Genomic DNA, 16,321 nt, shown 5'->3' on the forward strand with positions numbered 1-16,321 from the left:
TACTTTTTTTTTTCTTCTTCGTCTTTCCCCCATACACCCTTCGAGTTTTGTACTTAAAAATGTTTGCACTCCATGGATGTAACTGATGGACTGAACTTACAAGGCTCAATTTACACATCCTTACATTTTTCCTGTTTCCTTGAGGTAATTCACACTTACCCATAGCTAACCTGATCCTGGAATTCTTTACATCTACCTTCAAGCCGAAAGTTATGTTCATGGTTGAGGGTTAGTGCATTCTTCAGACAGAGCCTTTGCTGTTCTGAATTCCCTTTGCACTTATTTGAGTGTCAGTTCAGGGCACCTCTGTCTCAATAGGTCTCCCAAAACTATTTTCAAATGAGACCTCTCTATCCTGTTCTGGGCACTTTAGCCACTGTCTGTCAGTCCGTGCCGTGTATTCAGAACACTTACAGCCACTGAGTTTTGTCTTCTCCATCTAGCCATACGATTTTGTACTTGTATGTTTTCTCTGTCACAATTTCTCACAAAATACCACTCCTGATTGGGTCAAAAATAGCTCTTCAGACTCTTTGAAGAGACAGACAGAATTGGCATACGGTTTGAACTGCCTCCATCCTTGCCAGAGTAGCTTATTGCACGTTGATAACATTAAGAATTCAAGCTCTTGTGAAGGATTGTGCTCCTCACATTCACTTTCTTATTTGAATATCCTTAAATGGCACAGAAACACTGACCGTCCCCCACCTTGAATGGAGAAGACTTCAAAGTCAGAAAAACTGCTCCCTCCTGTTTATCACTTGCCCAGTCTCCAAAACTGGGGACAAGGATTTTAAAATTCTTTCATGACAAGAATGGCTCTATGTATTCTGATATCTCTTGCATGCACAAACCAGCCCCTTTCTTTTTCCAGTCCAAAACGTTCACTTCTCTGGATCAGAAATCACTCAACGCTTCAATTTACAAAGACGAGAGAATGGCAACGATCCTACTTAACTACATCTGACGACCTTCTTATCCTAGCCTAGTCAACACTTTCCTCTGGTGATGTTTCACATTTGTACTCCGTCTTTGTAATCAGATACTCTCTAAGAAACCTAACTTAGACAATTCCGTCTTTTCCAGGATCCGGGCTGCAACCAAACAGTTGTTTGTAGGAAAAACACTGAGGATACTTTCTCAATGAAACTCCTACATAACTCTGCAACAGACTAACTTTATTTTTTCCCATATCACTCAAGCTTCAAACAAAGATCTGGTACTGAAAAAAACAGGAAATTATACTTTTATTGTCTGGCTTGAAGTTGACCAGTGCTTACTAGTTCTTTCCGACCTCATGATGGCTATTGGCATGATTGAACATGGGGTTATCCTGCTGGCTCCTTTAGCCAGAGTGGAGTGCAGCAGAAAATTTCAGATGCAGGTGTCTTTCTTTCTATAAGGAAGATCCCAGTGATTCCAAATTGAATCCTCAACTCTTCCCCTATGCCTCATATTGGAGGTGTTTCTTAAGGCTCGATCATGTGCCAGGTGGAAATACTGCATTTATTAGTGTTGAAGTTTGGATGGCTCTCTTCAGAATATATACCTTATCCAAACGTGACATCTGTACTCAAGAAGTAGTTTTGGAAAATACAAAACTGGATGTCCTTATCTCATAAAATGGAGGAAAATATATCTACTTTGTAAATACTGTTCTTGGTATAAAATGTAAATGATTACCTTGGTGGCGGCAAACCGAGCCCGGGGAAGCTGGAAACGAACAAAGCACAAACAGCGGCCACAGGTAAGGACATTTAAGATGTCAATTTGTAGTTCAAGTGGTAGACTGAGCCAGAGAGGTTTCAGATGATGGGTGATGTCAGTGCTATGTTTTGGAGTACTATTAGCAGTGGATTTGTTGCAAAGTTCAGACAATTAAAGCCTCCGTGATTTAGACAATTAAGGAGGTTAATTTGTGAATTAGAATCACTGCTGGGGATCATTGAATGTATGTTGTTGGATTTAACAAAAGCCTTTGAATTAAAAGGCTCTTTCAAAATGCCGCCTTGAGTGTCCCTTTAGCTTATGGTCTGGAAGAGGCTCTCAGTAGTGAAGAAAATGCACCCAATTGGTGACTTTGTTCCTAGACGCCCATGAACATAATCATATTTATTTTATATTATCTTATTTCTTTAAATTATAATTAAAAAAAAAACTTTTTACATTTTCTCTTGGCCAGAGTCAGGTCTGTTGTATACCAAGGAAAGATGGAATAGAATACTGGGAAACAAAGGACTTCTTAGGAAGGGTAATAAAGGACGTTGCAAGAGGGGCAGCATGTAGAACATTGGTGATCCATTTATTAGACTAATCTACATAGTTGTCGATACTACCAGTAGGCTGAGGCACAGTATGCTCTAAGCAGGTGATCATTTTAGGAGGGTCCACTTTAGACTATGAGTGATCAGAAGTGTTGGACGACTCATTGGTTCTCATTTGGCCTCTCCTTGACTGCCAAAAAATCGCTTTGTGGCCCATCTTTGTCAGTTTTCAAATAGAGTGTTGACTAAAGCTTTGCAGGACTAGATATGGGCAAGAATATGGTCTGCCAAGTGAATTGATCGTTGTTCAAGTTACAGCAAATCAAAGGCCGAATAAATAGCAACTCTGTGGCTTCCTTGTCAGATTCCCTGTCCACCTGGACATTAAAATCTTAAAGCAAGATAAAATTGTTAGTTTCTAGACTAGAGAGATAGACTCCAGTACTGCCGTAGTAACGCTCTTCACATTGCCAGAGAGTATGTAAATTAATACCATTTTATTGGATTCATTTTTATTAATTGAAATTAAAAATACTTTTTTGACATTTCTGTTTATTAGGCAATATACAACCAAGTGCCCATAACAAGGGCAACACAGATAACATGTCTGCCATACATCTTGATGCATTTTTTTTTCTTCTTCTTCCTTATTTAAAAAATGTAACCTTTAAACGGTTATTAAAGAAACCATAAACAAACTAACTTCAATCAATCAGAATTTATAAAGCGTGTTGATCACCCAATAACTTGGTGCAGTCTTTGTCTTTTTGCAACTCATATGATTATAAATCCAGGAGTACAGTTTTAAACATTCTCCATCGGCCTATTCCAGCTCCCTGAAACAGTCCACATTGTATTAAGGTTACTCATCCCGTCATGTCCCCACACCTCTGCTCCAATCCACTCAGCACGACTTGACTCATTCATTGGGATTCGAGTCAGTCGTTGACAGACTCATACTTATTATGGCACTTCCTGTGCACTTTGTTATGTGTGCCCTCTCCTGCGTCTGCGTACTCTGCGGGTTTATCCCATCCCGATTATTAATTGACATTTTGAATGAGAATATTCTGTAAAGGAAAGTGACTTGATAGTCCATGAGGAGACTAAAAATTTATTTTTGTAAATAATCGCATGGGTCCATTGCCTAATTTGAAAAGATAACCAAGAGGAAGGTGAGATCAGAGGCTGAGTCTGCTTTAAGCAGGTTTCTGCTATAAATACAGAATCAAAATGAGTCTTCTAGACTCCTCCCCTCAGGTTTAACCATCAAACAGACTCTGGTTAGAATGCATGTTATATTGGGATTCCGACAAGTATGATACACAGCTCTATTAGAAATTCTAGAAGATAAAGGGGTAAAGATGAAATGTGTGTGCTGCGCCTTAGACATACGGCTGCACTAGTAAGGAACTTCAGACTGATAGGTTCAGTGCTACAAAGGTGCAAATCATTTAACAGTAGTATTAAGTCCTTGCTTACCCGCTGCGTAAAAAAAGGCCCGGGCAGTTATGCACACAGTTTTTAGTAATTCTTTTATAAACACTTTTTGAAATAAGATTACATAGAGTGAACACCAGAGTATGTCCATGCCGTGACACTAAGTAAAAGCTATCTACATTAATTTAAATTCTGCAGTAACTTGGAGTTGTGCCACCAGAGAATGCGTAAAATTCCATAGGTTTCAAAAGTATTTCAAATATTGTTTCTTCAGTGTATATTTTATCTCAGTGAAAAATGGTTGTAAGATCTTGTAGATAATAGTGAGAAGTGGAATCATATCTGCAGTTCAGTTGTTAGCATTGGTAGTGACCATAAGCATATATACATGGCCGCCGACATAGTCAAGGTTAACTACCGTTAAGCAACTCTGTTTTGGCAATTAACTGTTTTAGTGTTCTGTTGTTTCAACAACACAGAAAGCCAGGGTGGAGTTCTTCAATGTGAGATTACTGCGTTCCACTGTATCCGTTGTCATAGCAACCGGTGTAGCTTGTACAAGGTGAGGTGAATAGGGTTTTTGTGTGTGTATGATGGTACTTTGTTAAACTCTGAACTGGCAGATGTGAAATCTAACAAATGAGGAATAAATGGACGAGTAACATCCTTGGCAGAGATAACAAGCATTTACAATGCAATGGTCTCGGCATTGTTAAAGTTAGAGCTATTGGCATTGCTCATGACATTATTTTTGTTATTTTTTTGTTTTTAAAACATTTAAATAAACGCCATGGTTATTTGGCTCCATATAGCTCTAACTTTAACAATGCCGAGACCATTGCATTGTAAATGCTTGTTTTCTCTCTTTGTTTTGTGGTGCATGCCGTTTTGCTTATCGCATTATTCCGCCGGACTTCAAGTACCAGAATGCCAAGTAGCAAGATGGGACTGGCTGAGCAGCTCACAGCTGACCTAGGACAGCCAGGGATCCCTTCCGTCCCTCAGAGGCACCTCGCGATCTGCACGTGAACTCACCTTTGGCCCAGACCCCGCTCCTGACAAACCTTCGGCCTCGCTCTGGCTCCTCCCCCTGCAGGTGCACTGTTTGCTGGGTCCAACAGGCAGAATGTTCCCACAATAATGAAGGTTGGAAGGAGTTGATGCTACTTGTGACGGAGGCGGCGGCTGGACGGGGTAAGCGAGCAGAAACTTGAAATGTTTATCCTCACTCCACGCCAACAACGAAATTGTTGTTGGAGAGAGTGAGTGTCCTGTGGTGCAATGTTTTGGTTCCATCTAACTTGAGCTCGCGCTGCGTGGGCAGCTGAGCTACTCGGAGTTCTGTCCGTCATTTTTTTTTGCTGGGGCAGCCTGTGGCTTTCCTGGCACTGACTGAAATGCAAATTAGGGAGCTAGCCTGCCTGTCATGGTTTCCATAGAGAAATGGTCAATGAAAACGGGCTTCCTTTCTTAGGCACTCTCTTTTGTGGAATTCTTTATCAGCGCCGTTTGTTTGAAGCACGCTTTCAATTAGCATGTACATGCTCTACCTTAAAATGTACTTTCACCCTCGTTTTGGAAGCGTGTGCCCTCTTATGTCAGTTTTGTACCCCCCTTTTTTGGGCGACTCGTGATTTTAGACCCATTCTCGCACCTGCCGTACGGAGCTCACTGACTGCGCTAATGTTTTTGTTTGAAATGCTGCTTCCTTTCTTTGATGGGCTTTTTTCATGAAGTGGCGCACCTGCCATAAAGGTCTGAGCTAGCTTTATAGAAATACTTTGTTTTGCTAAAGCGCTTTACACCATATAGCTGCGCTTTATAATTAAGAGGTTAGTATTTATTACCCTACTGTATAGTGTTCAGTTTCTCGACCTGGGGAGGGTGGACGGATGAGTTGTCTTGCCAGGATTCAAACTCGTGTCTCTCAGAATACCCCATGTGTCAGTGGAGAGTGTAGAGCCGAGCTGTGTGACCCGGAGAGAGGCAGCCGGCCGCGTTGGCGGAGCTGAACGCTGCGGGTGCCGGCGGCTCCTGTAACTCGAGCTCGCGGCTTCACACGTGGTGCGGGCCCCGGCCGCGAGTGCAGGGGGAGAGACTCGCACCTTGCTGACCCTCCGAGCGGCTGTGGTGAGAAGTACGGGAGAAGTATGCCGCGTTGGCCGCGAGTGCAGGGGGAGAGACTCGCACCTTGCTGACCCTCGGAGCGGCTGTGGTGAGAAGTACGGGAGAAGTATGCCGCGTTGAACGGGGCTGAATATCAGGAAACCAGGAGTTGAATCCTCCAAGGAACGAACACGGGAGCTGACAGCAGGGTGAGAGGACGCCATTAACACCACCGCCTTTCTCCGAGGTAAAGCAGAAATGCCTCGGAGAAACGCAGTGGCGTTTTCGGATTCGGGGGCGTGTTTCTTTTTCTCTCCTCTTGCCATTGGCTGGAGGAGAGAAAAACACACCCAGCGAAATGCAACGAAAAAACACGCCCCGAATCCGAAAAGGACGGGGCCTGTTTTACGAGACAAGCCTCTTCTCCAATGGCTGGCCAGCATTCAAGAGGCCAGCCAATGGAGAAGAGGAGAGAAGAGGGGTGGGTTCAAGCCCCTCTTCTCCAAATCATTAAATCTCGCGAGCGAGACTGCGCAAGCGCAGCCTTCGCTAGCCGAGACCTAAAAATGAGCTCTCGCCATAACCCTTGATAAGCAAATGAAAAAACAAAACTTTTCAAAGTGGAGGTTTTTGTTTTTACTGAAATTAGTGCATGATGCACCTCCGGATTTTCTCATGATGAAAGATTAGTTACAACTGTCACTAGTATGCTGTTTTTTTTGTGTTGTGCCATCTCTGAAGATACAGTATGTAATCTGTGTATTTGTTTCCTGGAGTGTTTTTCATCTCTGCTCTTGTTTTTCGCCTCTTAGCAGAGGCCTGTAGCATCCTGGCATTTCGTGGTGGTCACTGCATTTGCAGGGCATGTGTTGCATCCTGCATTTTTGCATGTGTGTATATATTTCTCTCAGCTTCCGCTTTATAACAATACAGAAGTTCTGTGTTCAAATGTTGAGGTGGCTCAGTGTTGAAGTGGCGGTCAATGAGGAATTGAAGGAAGCTGAGCAATGAACTGATCCTATTCCTGGTGTGGGGCCCAATTTCATTTACTTTCCCGATCCTAAATAAATAGAACAGATAAAAATGCGTCCCTAATTTTCATTTACTGGTGCACTGCTCCTTTTTCTTACAAGATCTGTGTTATAGGATTTAAAATGAAGCATGGGAATGCCACACGAGTTAACTAGGCATATGTCCTTTGACCCAGTACAGACACTGGTGGCTCTCATCTTTGCACTGGGGACCAGAAAGGCAGGTAGGCTGAAATAAAAAATAGAATAGAAGCTACATAGTCTCTACTTGGAAGCAGAAACATAAATGTGAGGACTGGAAAATCGTCCATGCACTTAAAATAAAATGTTCTCAGTCCTTTAGAGGATCAAGAAACCTTTCTAAATGTTAGTTAATTGCCAACCGTCCCTTAGTTATCCAGTCTTAGATATATTGTTTTAAGACACTTTATTAAAATGATATCAGTGGGAAGGTACATTTCTCTCTGGAGGAACAAGAGAGAACCTATTATTTATCATGCCATTTGACCTGGATTCAACACTTAATTGCAGCCAGCGAGCAGTGTGTTATTACTCCCACCCTATCCACTATCAAAATGCTCTAGTATCTTTTCAGCTACACTCTTTTTCAACTTGTCCTACCCAATTGCGCAGTTTTCCTTTTTTTCAGTCACTAATCATTGAAACTGTTCCTTCATATCAGATCTTCTTGCTGAAATGACAACCACTTAAAAAGAGGCCCATAGCTCTTGACCCTTCATCTCACTCGGCAGATTGGATTAAAAAGCTGTGTAAGGAATGAAATGATACATCTTGGCACCTGACCCTAAGGCATAACCTCCCACCAGAACCCACCTTTTCTTTGTAAATTCGGTTACTTGTGGTACGTAAAAGAAACAAACGACCAAATTCTTCCTGTACTTCATATATTTAATGGTACTTGGACTCACACCCAAGAATTGAACATCACTGCGAATTCAAACTACATTTCAAACGCATTATACAGGGGAAAAACTCGTAACTGAATCAACCGTACAAATATTAGCACTTACCCTGTAGAAATAGTGCAAACAACCCCATTACCTGCTTTCTCATGTCCTGTAACGAAAGTGAGGCAGGACATCTCAAACCTTCTAAAGAAACACTGACCTACAGCTCTGATAAATCCGCTTTCTCCACCTCTTCCATCTTTGATCTGGTAAACAGTGCCTGGGGAAACCTAAAGGCCTTTGTCTCTGTCATCCAAACCACACACTGGGATACATATTAAGAACCATACATGCTTAGCAATCCTACTAAACCATCTTCAGGCTAACCAGCCCACTGCCACTTGGCTTGCGTCCGATGCAATTTCTTGCAGTACTCTGAAACAGTATGGCAGAAGACCGGTCACCGCCCCTTTCACAAGACCAGCAGATGCGTGCATCCGTAAACCGACACATCCACAGCACCAAAACTACTAGTTTCTCAATGAGTATTCTTAAAAATGAGCAAATCAACTGGAATTCATGTAAGGTTCAAAGTATTGCAGCACATATGAAAATGGTCAACCACGATTAGTCGGCTAATCCACATTAGCTTCCTCTTCTGGTGTGTCCGTATTTAAACTTGACCGTGAAATAGTTTTTTAACAAATAATGTTTTGCCGCATAGATCGCTCCTTCGTCATGATGACTAATCTCCATAACACACATATTATTACTAAAGGTGACCTGTTCCAAAACCATGATTTTAAAAAGTATGGAGAATATCTGGGTGCTGCAGAGCCCACGCACCTTGATACCATCACATAATGCACTCATTACCATGTTGTTCCAAGCCTTAAGGAGCCCCCAGAATGGCCAATACTGTAACTTTTTCAATCATCTGCACAGCCCATTATGCTTGCCTTGTGCCTTTACGCGGCGGTCATGGCCCTGCTGGATGTAGAAACACCCCGCACTAAATTGCAGTGGGCAGAAGACCTGGGCATAGATATCACGGATGAGATGTGGCGTTATTGCTGTCAGCACACTGGGGAGGTGTTTCTTAATGGGAGGCTTCGCTTAATGCATTATAAGTTCCTCTTACAAGTGTATCTTACCCCGAAGACTCTAGTGAAGTATAATCAATCTGAGGACACTCGCTGTTAAAGATGTGGGGTTTGGGATGCAGACATTTTACATCTTGCATGGAGCTGCTCAAGCTTTGCTGAGTTCTGGACCCAACCCCTGCAGGCTGTAGAATCCCTGAACCAAACTGGACTCCAGCGAGCATTGTGTTGCTGGGGTATGTTAAACACTTTCCCAAGGCTTTTCACAGGCTTTTTTCAACTGCAGTTCTTTTAGGTAAACAAAGAGTTGGTGTTGGGGAGGGAGTAGGAGGGGGGTTGCTCATCTCCTCAATTTAAAGACTGGGTTAAATACATGACCTTGTGTGAGAAATGGGTTGAAACATACTCTGACCCTTCCCTATGCTTCAAGACCCGAAGACTTCTGAGATCCGTTTCATGATTACTTGCGGTCTATCAATGATCACAGAGGACAGATTATTGGTCAATGTTTTCTACTTTTAGTTGCTGGGATATCTCCTGTCTGTTGTTGTAACTGCTCTTCCTTACGAGCCCATTGCTAAGAGATGTCAATATTCATGTTTGCTTTTCATTATTTTGGGGTGCTCTTACATACATTCAACTTTGCCGTTAGTTCATGCTTGAGTATACCATGTCTTGAATGCCACACCAGTAATGACTTATTGCATTACATGTATTTATTTGCATCGATAATAAACATTAAAGAAAATCATGAAAAAGAAGAAGAAAAAATAAAAGCAATGTTTTGGAAATGCTTTAATTATCACAATTTATAGCTGTAATGTGTTTTTGTCCTTGAGCCTTTTACAATGGTGCTCTCTAGTTTTGCCTTTGAAATCTTGACTCTCATGTTTGATTACAAGTTACTTATTTTAACTGGAGTTTGCCTGGTGACGAATCATGTGTGCTTTTCCCGTGAACTTGCTAGCGTACTGCCTCTCCTTCGTAACTCACGTCTATAACATTTAAAATTTGTTTGTTTCATGCAGTTTTAAGATGGCTGAGCTGGTTCAGAAGAAGGGGAGAAAAAGAAACGATGATGGACTTGGCACAGTTGTAGACTTCCTTCTGGCCAATGCCAGACTGGTGCTGGGAATTGGGGGAGCTGCTATGCTTGGAATTGCCACTTTGGCAGTGAAAAGAGTGAGTGTTTTAAGGATTTTCCCTTCATGCTTTTGATATTGGCACTTCATGCCATTGAAGAGCGTTGCCAATGATATTTTATGTTGTAAAACCTACGTTTCCAGGGCAAAGTTACGAGTCCGTGCACAGGAAGTACATATTCCTCCTTCACCCTGCCTTATAAGCATATTCAAACCCCTTTTAAAGGTTAGGGTTTGTAGCTAGGTTATCATTTTTTCTGGGTGTGCTTTGAGGCCTCACATTGAATTAGGCTAATACGATAAGTGGAAAGTGACCGTCAATTTGCCCAACATTTAATGTAATCACCTTAAAGTCAAGCAATTTCACACGGTTTTGTCTTAAAGTGGTTCTTGTTACATTTTTGTTGAAATAGTAAAGAAAATAATACAGGATGTTTTCTTGGTCTTTGTTACACTTGTTTTCTTTGTTAAGCACTGGCAATTCCATAAGTTAAAGTGTTCACCTGGCAGTAGCGATGAACTCTACACTTCCAGCATTGCAACGTTCAATAACAAGACTCAGAACAGAGTTTGATTTGTTATATCGCATGTTACTAGAAAGCCGGATTTCTAAAGAAGAGTTCTTAAAATAAAACTATGTTCTTAATTAAGGATTCTGTGTGATCCTCTTTAGGGTGGCCAGGTGTCTTGCTAGTGCAAGCACCACCCTATCCAAGAACAGAAAGGTGTAAGATAAACAGATAGATAATGTGAGACTGACTGATCTTCGCTGGCTGCAGTTCATGCATGAAGCTTCCATCTTTGCATATGTAATGAAAAGCCTTTTTTTTTAGTCAAGGCATACTGGTTCTCTAAGTTCATTAACAAATCAGCCATTGAAGGAGAACAGCACGAGTTTCATATATTTAAACATCCACTGACTGTGGGCCTTTGTGAATTGTTGAAATCTGGATTAATGTCTGGTGTAACCAATTGCTGCTCACAAACCACAACAATGTCTTCTCTTTAAGGGATACCACCTGACCGACTTACGGTAGGAACTCAAGGCTAGTGATCCTATTAAATTTAAACGCTCCTGGTGTTTTAGTAGCAGTCCCTGGTGGGGAAAAGATTCCACCAAGGTTCAGAACCAGCGAGGCCCAGCTAACCAAAAAAGAAAGTGATTTCTATATTACATTATCCAATTCCACTTGGAATTGATAACACCCACATGTACAGACTATAAAGTCACCATAGGTTGGCAGTCACATTTATTATGGTGCTTTCCACATACTTTCAATCTTCTGAAGACAGCTTAGCCCCAAATACTATTACCTCTAAATGGTGTTTATTCTAATAAATCTTCGAATCCTAAAATAAAAACAACAATTCTCAGCAGTTCAGTTAGAGAGAGCTTTGTGAAAAGCGTAATGAAATAAAAATTATTCAATCTTGATTTTTTTTTCCACGCTCATTTTGGCTAATCTTGTTCTTTGGGATATCTAGACTTCTCTTGGCAAAACTACTGTAGTTTATTTGATAAAGATTTTTGGGACATGATGTTAAAATCCAGTGCTTAGAAATAACATTGGTAAATATGAACTCTAAATTCACAAATATTCTTTGATATCTACAGGTATTACACAAACACCTTTTTGTCCTAACAGTATTTCCCGAATCTTTTATGAAATTTTCTTAAACTGCAGTTAAAACGTGGGCTATGACGTTTAAACGGGGTATGCATTCCAAGACTTCAGGTCAGTCCTGAGCAGAGTGATCAATAGGTGGCCTTGTTACTTATGCAAGTGTTGCTGGATGATGCTCAGATGACCGACCCTTTACCAACAGTAATTAAAAAGCGAACCATGCCTGCCATGTTGGAGCTTCCTTAGTATTCTTTCGAAGTAGTCTTGTGAAAGAGCTTGAATGATTAAGAGATGTAGAATTTTAAACCTTTTTTTATAAGAAGAACGTGTTAATGGTGAAGCTGGCACAGAGGTGAATCAGATTATTACAGATACTTTGGTTAACCATTACTTGCACTTTTAGATTGCTATGAAATACTTTATGGTTAGTGCTCTTTGAGTTGTAATAGAGGAATTTAAATGTTTTATTCCACATTATTACTATGTTTTGCAGCTAATCGATCGAGCAGCCAGTCCCCCCGATGATGAAAAAGAAACCTCTAAAGCAGAACAGACTTGCATCGAGGAGAGCTGGGCGGAGTTGAGCTTGCTCCGGGCATCGCCAAAGCTGTTTAAGAAGTCAAACCGGGAAGCCCTCAGTGCACCTGTGCCAGTGCCATCTCCTACTGAGAGCGAAGCTGCTCCAGGTTTGTACCTGTCCGGCACGCTTGAAAAATAGTTCCTGGACTACCTTTACTGTGTAGTCACAAGGATTAAAGTGCTTGGGGTTTACTTCAAAATGCAGCAGTACAAGATTTTGCTTAAAGTTTATAGTCTATTTGAAAATATATTCTTATATTGTATGATCTTGTATTTACATTTCTGATGGGCCTTACCCCGGACGAGGTGCGTAAACACATTAGCGGACAGCTAGCACACTGCACTGTAGGGAGTGCTTGGTTAGAAGAGTTTTAAATCGTTGTGTCTCAAAAGTTTCACATATACGTTAAGAGCCAGAGATACAGCAATACGTATAAAATATGAATTGTTTTTAGATTTTTTTTATTTAAAGCTTTGGCTTTGGAGAAATAGCACAACACTACAATAATCAGACTGGAGGGAGAAAGAAGAGCCTCTGATCCACTCAGCTTCCTTATCTCAAGTATCAAAAAATCAATGGGGGAGTGGATCACTAGTCCCAAAAGAATCAGGGAATGCAAAGGTAGTACTAGGTACTGTTAAGGAACCCTCAATCACGTTTTTTAGAGATCGATTTGAGCGGTATATTTTCGTTCTCCGCTTCGTTATTAACAACGTGACAGCATCATCATCGGGTTAATGCAATGCTTCCTCCACCTGGAGGTCGTCCCACTGTTTTTTTTAGTAGTGATCATAGAATAAAAAAGGTGAGTTCTGGTGAAGTGACATGTGGTGAGAAAAATGTATAGATTAAAAATCTCGTGGAGCCAGTAAAATATCTTTAATTGCACTGAATGCGGGAAATTATAAAAGGTCTTCGGTGTGCACCTAGAGGTTAATTATGGCCATGTGCACTGTAAAAGAAGTGTCCATAAAAAAGGTCGACCTGTTTCAGCCCTTCAAATGCCCCGGAGGGTCAAGTGGGCTTTCTTCTGGACCTAAACAGTGAAGAAGACTCTAGTATTCAGGAGGTCTTCCAGTGAGTGAAGGGAGATTTGTTAATCCCAAGTGTATCTGTTCAATTTGAACCTATAGTCGTCATTTGGAGCGATTAGGGGTAGGGAAGAGGGTAGAGGGAATGACAAATAACAGACCTTGTTAAAAACATATACTCGATAGAGTACAGACGTTGCTGGTTATTCTCAGATGTATTCACAATTGATAAACTGCTATAACCACTAGAAAATGGCAATTCTTTAAAAAGTGAGTGACTGTAAATATACCCACTATACATGGCAAAATTCGTCCCTCCTTCCCGCAAGAATAAGAGGCAAACCATCCATCTTGTCATATGTTGGAGAATAGTAAATACACTTGTATTAAAGGCATTTCTAAAAGGTTAACAATGTTTTTATAAAGCAGTTGCCCCATTGTGTTGTTACTTATTATGGTTAAGAAGAGGTAACAGACATCTTACTTACAGAACATTTCAAATTCTTAATCAATGAGGTACTCAAATCAGAAGCGAAATGTGGTTATTAGCATGAGAAGGTCGTAAGGTTCCTCGTGGAGAGCATGCTAAAATGGTATGCTGATATTTCCAATAGCTCAGAATCATGCATCTAATAACTTTCGCAGGGGGGTAGGTTCTCAAGGCCATGATTGAAAACAGGTCTCTGGACTAAGCGTAGTGAAAACGAGGGTACGTTACTTAACATCAAAAATTAACTTGTATCTAGTACTGGTTTAGTTTACCAGAAAAAATAATAAGCGTTTGATTGTCACATCTTATGTTATGTTCTTTCATGGGATTGGGAGTGAATGCAAAATCGAGACCGTGTTAACTGGTCACGCGCACATTATTTGAAAACGGTCAGCACTCAAAGGTTGAATAGACCGGTTGAAAATTACGCATTTGTAAAAAATACAGTAAAAAAGGGCGCGTAAGGAATGAGAGAGTATGGCATCGCTGTTCTCCGACGCCGGGGGGACATTATTTTAAATGGCCTTTATTCAGAATAGTTAATAAAGAGACTGGTATACAGATGTCGAAAGTCTGTATACCAGTCTCCCACAACAAAAAACTCTAGAAACCCTGGAGACGTTATTGTTTAATCAGCAATGGGAACACAGAACACCGAGACACTTTGTTCTCGAATGTTGTAGGCTAGCGCTTACAGAGAATCACTTCAAGTACAACAAGATCATGTACAAACAGTGCCATGGTACTTCCATGGGGGAGTACCTTCGCGCCGAGCGTAGCGGGGCTCTACGTTGGTGGTTTCGAGACCACCCACATCCATGACGCCTCCAACCCTTTTTTGAACCGCATCGTCTTCTGGAAACGTTATATAGACAACGTTCTCTTAATATGGGAAGGTAACAATGAAAATCTGGCTGAATTCCACCAGTGGCTCAATACCAGAGATGAGTGGCTAAAGTTCACATACACAGCAAACCCCAACAAACTGGATTTTCTGGACGTTACAATCTTTATTGAAGGTGACAGAATACAAACAAAAACTTACTTTAAACCTAACTCCAAAAACAGCCTCCTGTCCTACAAAAGCTTTCACCCACGGCTAATGAGGGAGAACCTACCTTACGGACAGTTCCTCAGATTAAGACGAAATTGTAGCAACATCCAAGATTACAAAAGTCAAGCGAAGGAACTTAGTGATAAACTCCGAATTAGGGACTACCCTAGAAATATCATCAAAAGGTGTCCGAAGAGGGCAAGGAATCAACAGAGAGAGACCCGCCTAGGCACTACAACTAAGGAACCAACAACAGACCTAGTGACGTGTGTAAGCACTTACAGCACAGTGACAAATGATGTCAAAAAAATCATCAATAAGAACTGGCGAATCCTTACCTCTGGAACACTTAAATGGCCAAAACCGAGGTTTTCAAACAAAAGGACGAAGAATCTGAAGGATCTACTTGTACACACGCGACCACTGGCAAAATCAACCATACCGGTACTACAGGGACTCTGGAACAACACACCTGTTACGGGACATTTCCCATGTGGATCATGTTCTGTTTGCCACTTAACAACGGCAACAAAGACTCTACAATTGTTACCCAATCTAAAATGGACAATCAGATTCCACACCAACTGTAATACCACTCATGCTATCTCTATGATTACTTGTCCATACGGTTTACACTACATTGGAATGACGTGCCGAAAAGTAAAACAAAGACTTTGCGAGCACCGCAGCAATATCAAGTGCAAAAAGAGCACAACCAAAATGAGCAATCATTATCTGGAGAAAGGACATACTGTCAACGATCTACGCTGGGTCATTTTAGAAACTCTAACCATCAAGAACAATAATGCTGAGAAAGTGCTGTTCGAAAAGGAACAAAGATGGGTCTACCGCCTTCAGACACATTTACAAGGAGTGAATGACAATATACCATGGCTGAGCTTCAAGAAATAATAAGACTCCTTTATAACAATCATACCACTTTATTGACACCGTGTGCACGCGACAAGGACGAAATTCATCTGTGAAGTTCTACAGGTAATACACTGGTCAGTAGAAACTAATGATTTGCGTGAACTCAGGTAACCGAACTGTTCTTCATCCATGAGAACTACATACATTTTCTGCTCTGTTTACAACTATTACTGTATTAACCGATCACTTAGAACTCCTGATTTGTATAGCCTATACAAAATGCCGTCCTCAAGATCTGGCAACATGCCATTACCCGTTTGTGGACATCGTCGCCACATTGTAATGCTACAGATATGTTTTATCCTACTTGAACATCTACCACTTCAAATATAGCAACTTGCTTTTCTGCTGTATTTAATATATCTGTCTGTTTTGTGATAGAATATTATTTCCACACACATGAGATTGTGCAAATCTAAATACATTATAACCATTTGGGACGACAATTGCTCTCCCCCTCGCTCTGGACGTAACTTTATCCATTTCGAGTCTTCTGTCATTGTCTCCTTTTAGTGTCTATGCCCCTTTTCCATCTCCTTATAACCTCACTACACAGGCACCGGAATTAGTACCGGGAAAAGAGGGCAGAGTCAGCACTGGACGAATGTCCCACG

At 41.2% G+C, this 16,321-nt stretch overlaps 1 protein-coding gene across 2 annotated transcripts in view; it reads left to right on the forward strand.

Annotated features, from left to right (window-relative positions):
* Positions 1–16,321, forward strand: part of MIEF2 (mitochondrial elongation factor 2) — a 41,901-nt gene that overhangs the window by 12,276 nt on the left and 13,304 nt on the right. For both annotated transcript variants that reach the window (XM_085628980.1, XM_085628979.1), the window contains 2 exons: positions 9,881–10,034; positions 12,113–12,305. In XM_085628980.1, the coding sequence (XP_085485106.1) occupies positions 9,888–10,034; positions 12,113–12,305 (340 nt within the window). In that variant the 5' untranslated portion in view covers positions 9,881–9,887. The remainder of the gene's footprint in view (positions 1–9,880; positions 10,035–12,112; positions 12,306–16,321) is intronic.

The sequence above is a fragment of the Triturus cristatus genome, chromosome 10, assembly GCF_964204655.1.
Source record: "Triturus cristatus chromosome 10, aTriCri1.1, whole genome shotgun sequence".
NCBI classification, from domain to species: Eukaryota; Metazoa; Chordata; class Amphibia; order Caudata; family Salamandridae; genus Triturus; species Triturus cristatus.